The 14,640-nt window shown below is 45.4% G+C and overlaps 1 protein-coding gene across 1 annotated transcript in view; it reads right to left on the bottom strand.

Annotated features, from left to right (window-relative positions):
* RALB (RAS like proto-oncogene B) overlaps positions 1–14,640 on the bottom strand; it is a 210,043-nt gene that overhangs the window by 56,346 nt on the left and 139,057 nt on the right. The window contains exon 3 of the mRNA XM_069224620.1: positions 7,397–7,605. Coding sequence (XP_069080721.1) covers positions 7,397–7,605 — 209 coding nt within the window. The remainder of the gene's footprint in view (positions 1–7,396; positions 7,606–14,640) is intronic.

Genomic DNA, 14,640 nt, shown 5'->3' with positions numbered 1-14,640 from the left:
TAGTTCCAATTAGCTCTATCGAAGGCCTTCATTGCATCCAGGGCTATAACAGCTAGGGGTTCTTGATAGGTTGTGGCCAGGTCTATAGCTCCAATCAAGTTAAACATTTGTTCATGTAAAAATCTATTTCTAATAAAGTCTTTTTTTTATCTAGGTGTATCAAGTCACTCACCACTCCGCTTAGCCTAACCATTAGTATTTTAGCGTACAACTTACAATCGCTATTTAGCAGTGATATTGGTCTATAGGACTCGCATCGGACCGGGCTCTTTCCGGGCTTCAAAATGAGAGAGATAATTGCTTCACTCCAAGAAGCTGGTAATGGCAATCCCTCCTCGAAAATCTCTGAGAACAATTGTGACATTGCTGGAACAATCGGCTCCCCCAAAGCTTTATAAAGCTCAACGGGAATGCCATCCGGTCCAGTCGCTTTCCCTCCCTTACTTCCTTTCAAAACCACTATTATCTCTCCCTGAGAGATGGGTTTGTTCAAGAGGGCCTGCTTCTCCTGTGTAAGACAAAGGAGAGTATCTACCCCTTAGCCATTCCCCGACTTCATCTTCGCCCACCTCTATCTCCTCTGTGTAAAGCTGGGAAAAGAACCTCTGGAAAGCGTCTTCTATATCCTCTGGGGTGATAAGCCTAACCCCAATTGATCAGCCACGATCTCCTCTATGCAGTTCTGCACTTGCTCCCTCTTGATCTTCCGAGCGAACAGTTTCCCCGCACCTTCCCATATTCGAAATGAGAGAGTCTGCTTGCTTCCCATCTTTTTGCAATCCTGGTCTGCAACACTTTTTCCATCTGCTGCCTCAGCTGGTTTATCCTATTATCCAAACCCTGCTTGTCTCCCCTCAGCATTCTGACTATTGCATAGTAATATTTCCTGTTCTATATGGTTTAATTCATCCCTATTTTGCTTATTCCTAGGATTAATAAGACTCACAATCTTCCCCCTTATCACGGCCTTAAAAGTATCCCAAAATTTAGTTGTAGAGGCGGACCCCAGATTGACCCTAAAAAAATCCTGTTTCCTTTCGAAGCTGACAGATGATCGCCTCATCCAATACCAAGGCACAATCAAAAGTTCACCTCCTCCCACCTAGTTCCTGAGGGAGACTAATTTTCAACATTACGGCTGCATGTTCTGATGAATGAGCAGCCGAATACGCAATGTCCTCAACTAAACCACACAGCACTTGGTTTACTAGAAAATAATCGATCCGAGAGGCATGGCCGTGTGTTTTTATTGCAGTAAGAGAATCCCTGCTTCACCCCAGTTCTCTCTGCCTCCACAGATCACACAGCCCAAATTATTTCATCATCCCTTTGAGATATTGCTGGGACTTTGGAGTACCTATTGATCCACATTTTACTGATCTGTCTAATTTATTATCTAACACCACGTTGAAGTCCCCAGTCATTATAATCGGATCAAGAAACTCTAGCAGATGGGAGAAAACCATTCTAAGGGGCCCTATGTCATCACAGTTTGGCCCATAAAGCCTTACTAATGTGAGTCTCCTACTGCCCAATTTTAATTTGGCTATAATTCATCTGTCCAATTTATCAGACACCACCTCCAACAGTGTTGCACTGACCTGCTGTTTAATTAAAATTGCAACACCCTTGGTATTAAAATTATGTTCTGTACTAACAAAGCATTGTACCCATTTCTGGGTTTTAACAGGGCCGTGCTTTCCTCCTTAGTGAAATGTATTTCTTGTAAAATTAATATGTGTGATGGGGAGTCCCTTAGAAACTTCAAAACCTTGCTAGTCCTCCCTTTAATCCGTAGACCATTAATATTCAAAGACATAATTTGAATTAATCTACTACCTTCTCCCGGGCTTCCACTGACCTTATCCAGTTAGATACTGAATGGCTGAGCTGGTTATTTTTTTTTTCTTTTACCCACATGCTCCACACCCTGTGCCTACCTACTTCCCCTCCTCTGTGCCCTCCTCTGAGATTCCACCCCCAGAGACCCATCCTTTCCATTAACGGACCGATTGGCTCGATATTAGAGTGCCTGTGGGTCCCCAAACCTGCATATCAACACATGGAAAAGCCTTAATTCCACAACATTCCCCTTCTTCATGGCTGCTAACAACTCGTCCGCTGCTGTATGGTCCCTAATATTATGCATTTTATTGTTGTGTATTACTCAAAGGTATGCTGGAAGTTTAAGCTGGGCACTGCACCTAGACTTTTGAATTCCTCTAATCGTCTCCCCAAACTCCCATTGTTTATTCAGTGTTGCCCTAGACAGGTCCGACCTGATATCAAATGAAAAATCCTCCACTCTTAGGGATTTCATTCTTAACGACGTTGTCAATATATTTTCTTTCAAGAGATGCATTTGAAAACTCAACAAAATTTTACATGTCTTTTTATTATTAGGATTCCACCAAAATGGGTCTCTATGGATACTCTGAATATCGCTTGCAATCTCTTCCTTACTTTCTTCCAGTGAGATTGTATTGTTAATAAGAGAGGCTACATACATTTTAAGGTTGTCCCCCTCCACTCCTTCTGGTACATTCAGAACTCTTTTGCTAACTGCTCTAATTTCTCCTGCAATTCCCGCTCATTCCCTTTTAACTGTTGAATTTCTTCTTTAGTCTTCCTCAACTTCTCCTTTATAGCGCCAACTGATTCCCCAGGAGCTTGAGTTCTAACTGCCAGGAGGTTCAATTTGTTTTCCAGAGTCTCACAAGGTAACCTTATCTCTCCTCGATTTGCCTCTGAGACCGCAAACCCTTTTTAATATTGTCCGAAAGCACTAAGAACATAGTCTCCAAAGTAGTACTTACAGTTGGGGTGGCATGGGCCTGATTATCCGTAAGTTCTAAGGAAAGCAGGGGCCCGAAGACCCGGTTAAATCTGAAATCTCAGGGTCTGGTCCTGCAGGAGTGCTTGCCATGCCTCCACTGCCCCTACCTAGGGTCATAAGGTTACTTTCTTCAGGGGACAACCTGGTCAGAGAGCGGGGGATAAACCCCCCCCCCTACTTCCAAGTTTTGCAAGAGAGGGGGTCGTCCACTCAAATCTTGTTCCATTGGGCTGGTGGTACTGGTGGTTCTGCCACTCAGAACTAGTAGTAAGGTCTTGAAATACGCCCTCAATGAGGGGGTAACTTTAGGGTTAACAATGCTGGGTCTGTGTTTTATTTTATTTATTCTTGTTACATTCAGCACCTCCCCTCTCCCCGGGGCCCCCCAATAGCCTGTCCTGTTGCTTCCACTTCTCTTCTCTGACCTGCATTTCCTGCTAGATTCGGTTTGCCGTGGCCACCTACCTTCTTCTGTCGACCCCTTTGCTCTCTTCCCAGAGTCCAGGCAGATTCCCCCACCATCTGCTGCCTTACCGCACATTCCGTGTCCCCTGCTGCCTCCTCAGCCACTCCTTTGGCCTTTGTTGTTTCCACCATCTCTGCCAACTTCCTGAGCACCGTCCTGACCGTCGTCCAGGTCGTGATTCTGCTTGTGCTAGCTCTGCCTGGGCTCCCCCGGAGGGGAACACGTGATGCTGCCATTCGGCTCCTCCAGAGCGGCACAATGCCATCCAGCAGCCCCGCTAGGGCTGCTAGAAACACTCCCGAGGCTCCCTGATCTCCTCACGAACTGCCTACACATCGACTCCAGCAGACTCAGGGATTGTTGTTATGCCAGCCAGCTAGGGGGCCCAGGTATGCGCTAAGGCGAGCCGCCGCTGCTCAGCCCGCCATGTTCTCCCATCACCCACGATGTGTGTGGGTTTGTGGATGATCTGATGTAGGTTCAGTGTGTTTAGACCAATGATGTTGGTTCTTGGATAGGGCATATTGGTTTGTCAGACCATATGTTTAGGTGACCAACGATGCACAGGTTGGAGTGTAGTGTCATAAGGCTTGAAACTGTCTAGGAATGTTGAATTGTTACATGATGGACCGTAAAGAAGGAGGAAGGTACAGGAGAAAGTTGGTGTAGAGTTGCATCTGGTGATGAGGTCCTCACAACCTTGTATGGATACGTCGTCAGCTTTGGTGAGATACACAGCTTCTCAAACATAACAGCTAGTATGACTCCTCTTTTGCCTATGCAATTTTGAGTTATAGTTTCAAAGGCTGGAGACACTGTTTCATGCAATACTGGAGTCATACTATCCCCTCAATCATGATTCAGTTACGAAGAGAGTCAGGTTTGCGTGTAAGTGAGTAGGTTGTAGATGTGGTGCTTATTTTTAGAGTGTGATTAAGCATATATTAGTAGGCAGTCTAGGGATTGTTTTGGTGGTGTGACACTGTTTTCTAGAAGAACAATTAGTATTCTTTCAACTAGTAGCAGGTGTATTATTCCTGCTTGTATTAACTGTATTGGAATATCAATAGTGTTTGTCTATCATAATCCTTATCTAGTAGGCTCAGAAGGTATTTTGTTGGGTCTGCGTGTGCAGGTGGGGGAGACAGGGGTTGAGAGTGAGTTGATGAGCTGTGTTGATTTTGTAGAGTAGTCTTTTTGTGTAATAAACAAGTAGATGTAAAGCTGTGAAGAGTGGTATGTTGTTTATTTCATTTGTGTCTGTTCAGGGTGAAAGGTGTATGGGTTGGGGAGGTGCTTGTGGGTCATGTTTTAAGGCTCTAAATTGTGCAATGGATGAGAGGTAGGTGAATGAGTTATTGAGTTGGGGGTGTTTGTGGTAGGTGTTGAAGACCGAATATTTGGGAGTAATGTTGGTGTAGGATGTGTATTATTTGTGTACTCATGAGTGGGTGTTTATTTTTATTTTGTGAAAAAATGTAGTGTGAAATTGTGTGCGTATGATATTTTGATGTGCTGGTGTGTGTGTATTTTGTTTTTGTGTAGTAGAGAAATGAGATTGATGTAGTGAATTCCTGTGAAGGATTTGGATGTAAAGTACTGTTAAGAGAGGAGGCTGAATTGTAAAAGGGGTGGTGACGTGGGGTGATGTTAATTTCTATGAAGGATTTGGATGTAAAGTACTGATGGTGAGTGGAAGTTGAATTGTAAAAGAGGTGGTGATGTGAGTTGGAGGAGAATGTATGTGGTGTGAGAGGAGGCTGACAGGGGTTATGAGTGTTTGTAATGTGTGGTAGAATTGAGTGTGAGGATTGTTGGGTTCTGTGTTTTTGTTGAAAAGAGGAGGAGGGCGTTGGTGGATGATATGAGAGAGGGTTGCTGGTGATGGAAAGGGGTCTGGGAGGAGCAAGTAGAGAGTAGAGCAAGTGAGTAGGTATTGCGTTTAAAGGGATTAAGATTATGTATAATTTGGGTTTGCGTTGTGTTGGTGATGTGTGGATCTGATAGTTGTGTAGAATAGAATGGTGGTCTGTGTGAGAGTGATGGTGCTACTGTGTGGCAGTAGGGGTAGAAGGGTGCATAGATGTGATTTGTGGGGTTTTGTTGTCATTGTTGAGACACTGAAAAGTGATTAGAGTTAGTTTGTTGTATACGAGCAGTGTGTGTTTGCTAAGATTGTGTTTGTTTGTATGTTTGAGAATGAGGACGATTTAAGGTAGTTGCTGTTAAATCGAAAAAATAGCATTTCTGGCCCTAGGCCTGACCCAGCCCAAATAGGCAGCTCCCCTTGTCCTCTTCGCCCTTAGCCCCACCCGGGCTGAGACACCCTGAGCCCTAGATCATGTGACCTTGCTCCAGTGGGAAACATAGCCCTAAACCCTAGAGCCAAGGGCAGCCCTGGCCCTGTTCATCAATCACAGTCCTAGCCCTATCAGCCAATCAGAACTCAAGCTCAAAGCCTTGGGTCCAATAGAAACCCTAGCCCTAGGAACTAATCACAGCCCTAGCCCTATCAGCCAATCAGAACTCAAGCTCTAAGCCCTAGGTCCAATAGAAACCCTAGCTGCAGGAACCAATCAGAACCCAGATTCAACAACCAATAAGAAACCTATTTAAAGAGCATGTGACTTTAAAATTAAAGGCCTATGCCGGTCGAAAGGGAGGAGTCAGGCCCACACAGATACCGGAGGCCTAATCACTAAAGCACAAACTGGTGTGCAGGATCAAGGAGGAGCTCCTGAAGTCAGAATACCCTTGGACAGACAGGCTCAGTATGTACTTTGCAGTACCTGTTCAGCACTGCAGGTAAGGCCCAAATCTAAATTCAACAAATTACTGCTTTTCACACACTTGAAAATAAACATTTTTCTAGCCAAAAATTAGTGCTACGTACACTTTCTATTTGCAACTTAAACTGGTTAGGGTTATGTGTGAATTTGCCATTTTAGATGCACATGCCCATGGGATCTCTGCCTGTAAGGCCTAGGGCACAGAAGTGATATCAGGCTCTGTGAGAAGGGGCTGTTCTTGAGTTGCCGTTTAGTGGGGAAGAGGGACCTGAGAGATTTTGCTACAATAGGCCTTCCACTGAAAACAACCCAATAGTGTTATTCACTGAAGAGTCTTCAATGAGGAAACTCCTCTCAGTGTTCTGCTCTTCAATATGCCTGTTCCCCAACTTTGACAGGAACCCAATAAAAGTCTGGTTTCCTGGCTGCTGATGTGCATCTGTGCATTGAAATCCTTGTAGAGCCATGGGCGACTCATAGCTGCCATGGAACTGCTCTGAAACCCAGTATGGTTCTGAGCGGTTCCCTTCACAAACCATCACATGCAAGGTGGTGTGGATGCCTAAATAGTTACTTTACAACTCTCTTTGCAATGTGATGTTGGCCTGGTACCTCGGCATTACTGCACAGTTAGAGACAGCATTTCACAGACGAGACACTTTAATACCAGACATATTGTTCTTTGCCAGGGAAATTCGTTTATCGGTTTTGCTTACGAAGATACCTATTTTCATTGAGACTGATTCTTTTCACTATGTGAGCCATGTAATATTTGCCCTCTCAGCTGCAATACAAACCTTAACCCTCAGTTCAGTGAGTATTTATCAAAGGGTTACACTCCTGGGAAAGAACGTGTGCAGCATTTGTGTCCACAAGCAGTCTTTGTAGTCATATGTATTCATTTCCCTGTGTTTTTTGTATTGCTTATTTTATCCCCTTCCCGGTAAAATAAGTTCATTTAGTCAGTTCATGGACCGTGCTTGGTTGTTTATATTGCTGAGAAGTGTATACTGGGTATAGTGCTATATCCCAACAAGATATTTGCTGAACACCGTTGCTTATGCGCATATATCTAGGAAAAAGAACTGAAAACTTGGTGAGGTTTGCCCCCTGCATTTCATGGTAAGTTAATTTGTTTTCTATGTATTCTCCCTCGATCGAATTGGGGGTCTTACAAAAGGAGCTTACAGTGCAAAAACTCTCGAAAGAAAACACTGTTTATCGGCAATTCGTATATGTTGATGTGCCATCCCTAGGATAGTATGCTCAACTTCTGTTTTATTAATTTTGTCAGCTAATGAATACCTAAACTCTGCTGTTGCAGTGAAGGACTCGTGTTCTGTGATGGAGAAGACGAGGAGAAAACCTTCCCCACTTCGAAAGTAGTTGTCACGGATGGCTGCATAATCTTCCTGCCCGGCTGTATCAAGAATGTCTATTTGGACCTCCTCGCCATCAAGGACGACTTTTTTCCTATAGCTGTCAGCCTTTGTTGGTTCATAGTCCTCGACAAACTGAAAAACAAGCACAGAAGGTTTAAGATTAGTCAACATTTTAACTTTAAGTAAGCCTGTAACTAAAGATTCTACCTTGCTGCACAAGCCTACATCATATATTATACGTAATTACACTTAGATTAGTTCCAAATATACCACCAAGTATGATGAGGTATTTTGTTTACAAAGTACTGAGGTCTTTAATTCAAAAGTGATATTTAACCCAACATTTGAACATCAGTAGGACACTCCCACTTTATCACAATTAGAAAATTACTCCTGCCAGAATGCATTACAACCCGCACACTTACATACCCAAACAAATACAGATCAGTATTAATAGCATTTTAAAACTTTGCCTAATAACTTTCAGATAACAACAACTACATTTGGTTTTTGCTGTATAGTTCCGTACATTCCCAACAGCTGATAACCTCTACAAATTCTAACAGTGGTCTTTGAAGGCTGGGCTAGGAAGGCAAAGGCCCATCCGCCTTTTTAAAGAAAAAATGTAAATAGGGTAATCTTCAAACGTTAAAGGGAGGGCTTGTTGCAAAGGTACGCTATATTAAATATTACCTTGCTATCTGAGGAGAAAATTACGTGGCACAATATTAAAATATTTCCTTAAGAGTCACATGAAAAGTTATCATTGTGTATGAAAGTCATTATAAGTGTTTGGGAACAAAGGGCCAAGGTCTGTATTCATTAGCAGATTATTTAAGACCACGTGGGGGGTGTCTTAAATATCGATTAAGTATGGCAGGTCCAAGACAAAGTGATCAACACACAGTAGTCAATGGGCATAAATAACTCTGTCAAACAAACCCATTTTGAAATGGATCATGAGGGAAGTTACGCAACTTCAGTGTCTACATGCAGAGCCACAAAGCGCATGGGTAAAGATGTTACCAGTGCCATTGTGGATACGTGTTTCCTTATTAAATCCAAGCTAGAAACATACGCTAAAACGTAGAAAGCACAACGTATATTAAAGCTGTTCAGCATGGCTGAGGGACATCTTACCTGAACAGAATGACTGATTTACTGCCAGAACTTGCCCTTGCACAATGTTTAAGAACAGTTGCCTGAAGACTAAAGAGGAGTGCTCAAGTTTCAAAATAACTGTCAAAATGGGGTGGGGACAAACTGAGTGACATATGTTCATGTTAAAGTGAAGCGATTTAAAACAATCTGTGGTATGCAGCCTTGTATCAGAAGGTAGGCAAACCAGTTATTAAGAGGTATAGTCACAGAAGGCAAAGTACCATAAAACTATCTGCTCCAACTATGAATTTTCCCGGGTGAGAGGAAAACAATCCCTCTTGCACTGAAATATGTAAAGTATGTAAGCAGTGTCTAAATAAATAAAGTATCACTAAATAAAGTTAAAACTTGTGCTGAGGGATGGGTTCTGCAGTATTAGGATGTGTGACCAGAAAATGAAAACAGTCAAGAACTGAATCAAGGGAAATGGATAAGAGGAAACGATAGTTGGTAATGTTTTCCAGCTTGTAGGTTATCTAGTACCACAGTAAGTGTATCCAAATATGCAAATGTTAATGAAATGACCAGGAGTCTCAAAGATTATTAAACCACTTTAGAACACTGGACTGTTGAGAGCTCCATTGAAGGCAGCAGAGCAGCAGCGACCTAGATAAACTGATATAGGCCCGCTGCTCTCAACATTTCAATGTTCTAATCCACAGCCTCTGCCTTTCTCTTTTCCCCTGCCTCTCTAAATATATGTAGTGGGCAAGGGAAAGCGTAAGGCAGAGGCTGTGGTGCGGGCGCACTGAAGCCTTCCCCCTCGTCCCACATAGCTCACAGAATCACTTGATCCTTGGAAGGATGGAGGATGAATGCTGCTCAGCTTCTGGGTTTCCCTGGCTCAGTTGAACTACAAAAAGCAGTTCAGCCAAGTCAGGGCGAACCAGAGACTGACTTCAGCCCCTTTTCAGCTGTTGCTGTGAACAAAGGCTTCTATGGCGGGGGCGGGGGGTTCAACCCCGACGGGCTACATGAGGCCTTTGTTTTACTAATAAGAACATTCTGCCCTTATGGAGGGCAATGTTCTAAGAGCTTTATAGCCCGCCAGCTCTGGCCTTTAATGCGGGAGAAGGCCTATAATGGACAGAATAGCCCTCTATTTGAGCACTGGAATGTTGAAAGCTCCATTTAAGATAATGGTGTAGCAGCAGCCTATATGAAGTGGTCTAGGTCAGCTGCTCTCAACATTTCGATGTTCTAATACACAGCATCTGCCTTTCTTTTTCCCCTGCTCTCAAAAGTATATTATTTAGGTGGAGGAAAGCGAAAGGCAGAGGCTATGCCAGAGGACACACGCAGCCTTCACCCTTCCCTCGTCCTATAGCTCAGTGTCACTAGGGCTTAAAAAGGAGGGAGGAATGAATGCTGCTCAGCTCCTGGGTCTCCCCGTCTTGGCTGAACTACAAAAAACAGCAGTTTTTCACCTTTTGGCTCTGGCCTTTAAAGTTGGAGCAGGCCTTTAATGGTCAGTATACCCCGCTACAGTGGGCTATAAAGCTATATTAAAGGCTGGTCGGAGGCAAGAACATCAGTATTTAAAGTCATGGACCAGTAAATAACCAATAGGCTAGGCGAGGGCTGTTAATGCCTTCTCAAAACCAAAGTTTCTAAAGTGCCTCATAGCTTTAAATAAACATACAAACACAAGCTGTCCTTACTTTTTTTCTTTTAAACATGTTTTATTGGTTTTCAATAAAGCAGAAGGCCCAGCTGGGCTCACTGTTACATCATTCATTTCACTTATAAGATTGGGTAGCAGTATCATGAGTATACATTTAGTACCTGGCATACATAATCATATGAATGCATCCACTACAAGTTATACTCTCCGCCAGCCTTCAGCAACCAACAGCAACAACAATCCCCCAACTACCCTTCCTCCTCGCTCGATTGCATCTAATGTAAGGTAATAAAACAGCCCTCATCTGCATGGGTCTCAGGCTGATCCGTGTGTTCGGTATCCAGGCCACATCCATGATAGTTCTGTTAGCATTCAGCCGGAACTAGGCGAACAAACCCTCCTCCCTCAGAGGTCGCCCCATATCAGCATCAGCCATTGCTAGGAAAAAATATTCTCAAGGTGAGGCGGCCTCATCTACCATGGCCGCCCGAAAGTCAGCTACTATGGTCTCCCATGCATGTGCACTCTCCAGGCACTCAACCCCCCTTTTTGCCTTGCTTAATAATACTGCACTCTCTATTGTTGCAAATTTTTCCAGTCCATTCCGCCAACATGGCAGTCGCGCCCCCTCACGGTTTTCCAATTACGGGTTTGTTCACGCTTCACTAGTAAGAAAGCCAAATCTTGAAACCTACTGGTCACTCTGTTTTTTGAAGTGTGAGGGAACCAGCGCAAATTGGGCAAAGTCCCCTGTCCAAACCGGGTCAACTTCAACCAAACAATGTGGGTTGATCCACATAAACAGCTTTGGGAAATCTCAAGCCAGAACCTGCAGCTCGGCCCCCATCAGGATCATATAATAAACAATGAACAATTTTGTGCATCCTTGTTTAGTGGTCCTCGTAAACTCCTCACCCCCTGAGGAGGGTTGGATCATATCTACTATATCTCTCAGTTGGCGTTCGGTAATAGGTAACCCTTGTTCTATCTCTATATGTCACCTGCAGTTCCAGGGGGGACCCGAGGGAGTATTATGGTAAAAATATTTGACCCACTGGAGGCAGAGTCAGAGAATTCTGTGCAGCTATGCTCCATCTCTTGGGGGGGTGGGGGGGTTGGGAGCTACAGCCTGAGTCACTTCACAACTGCCTCAACCGTTTTCCTCTTTTCACTGTACGATTCTTCCTCTGACGGGGGACCACCCCTCGGGGGTAGGTCATTCTTCTTCTTGTACTCAATGGGGGTCGCTCCCCTCGCACCCCACTGGGTCCAGATTGTAGATGAATACTGATCCAGTTCCAGACTTCCTGTGGGGTAGGGAAAAAGAGGACCCCTCAGCCGCCGCCACCATAAGGCGCGCTGGGAACAGCATGCTATAGGTCACCCCCTCCCCCCAATATGGCAGAGGAGTCTTAGCTTCATTGAAGGTAGGGCATTGTTTCTGTACTTCATGGGAAGTCACGGTATACCGTTGTTGCCCACCACCAGCTCCTCCTTCCGCCTGGCTTGCTCCACTAGGTAGTCTTGGTCTTTATAAAACAGTAGCTTTGCCACCACCAACTGTGGCGGAGCCCCTGCCAGGGGCTGTCTACTCAGCACTCTATGAGCTTGTTCAAGGGAAAAAAATGGTGATAGGCCCTCCTGAGAAAACTGGGCCCTAATAAATCCCTCTAGATATGTGATCATGCTGTTCCCCTCTACTCACTCTAGCAACCCTACTAGTCAGATATTGTTGCGGTGGAATCTATTCTCAGCACCCTCAGTTCGCAGCTCTAAGGTTTTCATTTTTGTCTCTATGGCTGTCAAGTGAATTGTTAGCTCCGCGAGCGCTAAGGGCAGGCTTGCCACCTCCTTCTGTGTAGTGGTGATGTGTTCCGCCAGTTGGCGGTGATCATCTCTCAGTAGACTCAAATCTGCCTCCAGCGTATCAATTTTAGTTTCTGATCCCTCTCGTCGCCGTTATGGCTTGGATTACATCTCGCAGCGTCGTGCCCCTCTGCATCCGGTTCCTCATTGATCGGGATGGACAATGTCTTTCTTCCTCGCAGCTTTCCCCATGATTACCTCCTTCAGATCAGTAGTATTGCGCTTTGTGGTTGTACCACCAAGTCTAGCTCTGCTGTCGCTTAAGACCGGGTGAGTTAAAGCCAATTTGTTTTCGCTCTCACTTCACCTCCTCGTGCCGCAGCAGTCATTGATTGTGGCAGTCTGAGGCATACGTGCCCCCCTCAGCATTCCTTCTTGTGCAGCGACTCTGTTAATTGGCCCTATCCATCAAGTGGCATCATCAGGCCGTACCAAACAGACCCATCTCTACTGCCCTGATTTTCCATGGCCCAGGATGGTACAGTGTTATCCTTAGACCACCCACCCACAACAGGAGGCTAAAAGTGGTGGGGGGGGACCCCCATGCCACCATCTGCCGCACTGGAAAGTCTTGAGCACACCTTGTAGGAGGGAGTTATCAGTAGAGCCCCCAGCCCCACTGCACTTTTTTTTAAAGACAGCCCGATCTTCACTTCAGGTGTGGTCCCAGTAACCCACTGGAGGTGCCCCACACCAATAGTCACTTCTGTGTCTCCCCCTCCTGGGAAATCCTGCAGAACAATGTGGCTTCAGTTCTTCTGTCTCTGTACCAGCACAACTTTGCCCACTGCGAACATCAGTAATCTTTTCCAGCGCAGACTGTTCTCCCAGGCCGCCCTGTCAGGGCACAAATTCCTTCATCAGTAGTTTCCCGTCTGTGAAGTTGTATCATCCCTCCTCAGTGCAGGGGAGGCCCCGCCTTGCCCCACTGTTGCAGTTCTCCTCCTAATCCCCTGAGCTTCTATCTTCTCTTCCCAACTACTCTGGTCAACGACTGATTGCGCTAACTGCTACCTCCCTTTGTTAGGGCCTGCGTGGCATCCATCTTCTCCACAGTAGCAGCTGCGGACCCTCAGCACTAATGCCACTGGCCGGCTGCCTCTCTCTCACGTCACCTCACAATTCATGTCTTCCTCCGGGGCCCGCGGGGTGGGACTTTGTTGCCAACGTCCTTGTTTCCCCCGGGTCTTCCAGTCTCTCAGTTGCCACCAACTCTCTGGAAGGCAGCTCCAGGCCTCCTCAGTCGGACTCAGGCACAACCTCGGCTCTCGGGCCGCCATCTTGTCTTCCTCAGTCTGCCGCCTCGCTATCTCTCTCCTCACCGCTCAGGCCCGCTCCGCACCCTTTCCTAGTTCAGAAAGGTCCTGCTAGTTTTCTCAGCGTGTTCTCACCACCTTGCCAGGTCTCTAGAAGTGGACGCACACCAGAATACGGGAATATTGGGCCCCTGGCTCAGGAGCTCTTCAAGCTGCTGCTGTCGCCATCAGCCTTAAGCCACGTCCCCACACCCCACAAGCTGTCCTTGATTTCACATCTAAAGTAGGCATTAATGCACCAAGAAGAGTACTCTGTCACGTCCAGAGCCTGAGTGAGGAATCAAGAGGCACTAGTACAGGATCTCAATTTTTTGGTATGCTGATCCAAACTTTTGAATCCCCTTCCATGTTGGCCCCTATTGCACGCACTTTTTCATTACCTCATTAACTCTTTGGCTGATGGAAAGACATGGTGAAGGAGATAAAAGAAGGCAAAGAATTTTCATTTATTATGGTCAGAGCTTCGACACAAACACAATAATAATCAAATGTAAGTGAAGCTAAACATTTAAAACAGTGCTACATGATGATTCTATCTGGATTACACTGGCCTTGCAGTGTATTTTAATACAGGCCACATTTACCTGCTACATTCACAGTCTAATCCAGGCCTCATTGCAGACACACAAAGCAGGTCAACACCCAAGATGTACCTCAGATTTCCCAAAGGATGTCCCCCAAAGCCCATCTCTACAACAGTACACATGAATCCCTGTTCGTTTCTAAGCAGGCACAAGTCTGTGAATTTTTCAATAACAGTGTTTGGCCTGACAGCCTTAGGGTGGTCTTCCCCTATCATTTTGGACACTCTGGTGCTAGCCTTGAGGTCCGCCTCCTCATCAAGCTTCTGGGGTCACCCAGCTTACTGTCAACTAGGTGCTGACACAACCCTGTAAAACACATACTGAGCATGTGCTACCTCATGATTAAACTGTACAACTTAACATAATCATTAACTTTGCTGCCCCTCAACCTGCCATTTAGTGTCTTACTGGAGTGATCAATGAAATCTACCCAGGATTGGTTGGGGAGCTTCTGGCGGTCGTTGAATCTTTGGTGATACTTCCCGGGAGTCAGCCCTAGTTTGGTAACCAAGATAGTTTTCTTTGAGGTGCACTTGATTTTGTCCCCAACCTCTAGTGTTGGAAGTGCGTTCCTCCCAAGTGTAGGCATGTCCTTCCACAGACCCACCCCAGTGCT

The sequence above is a fragment of the Pleurodeles waltl genome, chromosome 3_1 (assembly GCF_031143425.1).
Source record: "Pleurodeles waltl isolate 20211129_DDA chromosome 3_1, aPleWal1.hap1.20221129, whole genome shotgun sequence".
Classification (NCBI taxonomy): domain Eukaryota; kingdom Metazoa; phylum Chordata; class Amphibia; order Caudata; family Salamandridae; genus Pleurodeles; species Pleurodeles waltl.
This window is presented reverse-complemented; position numbering and strand designations above follow the sequence as displayed.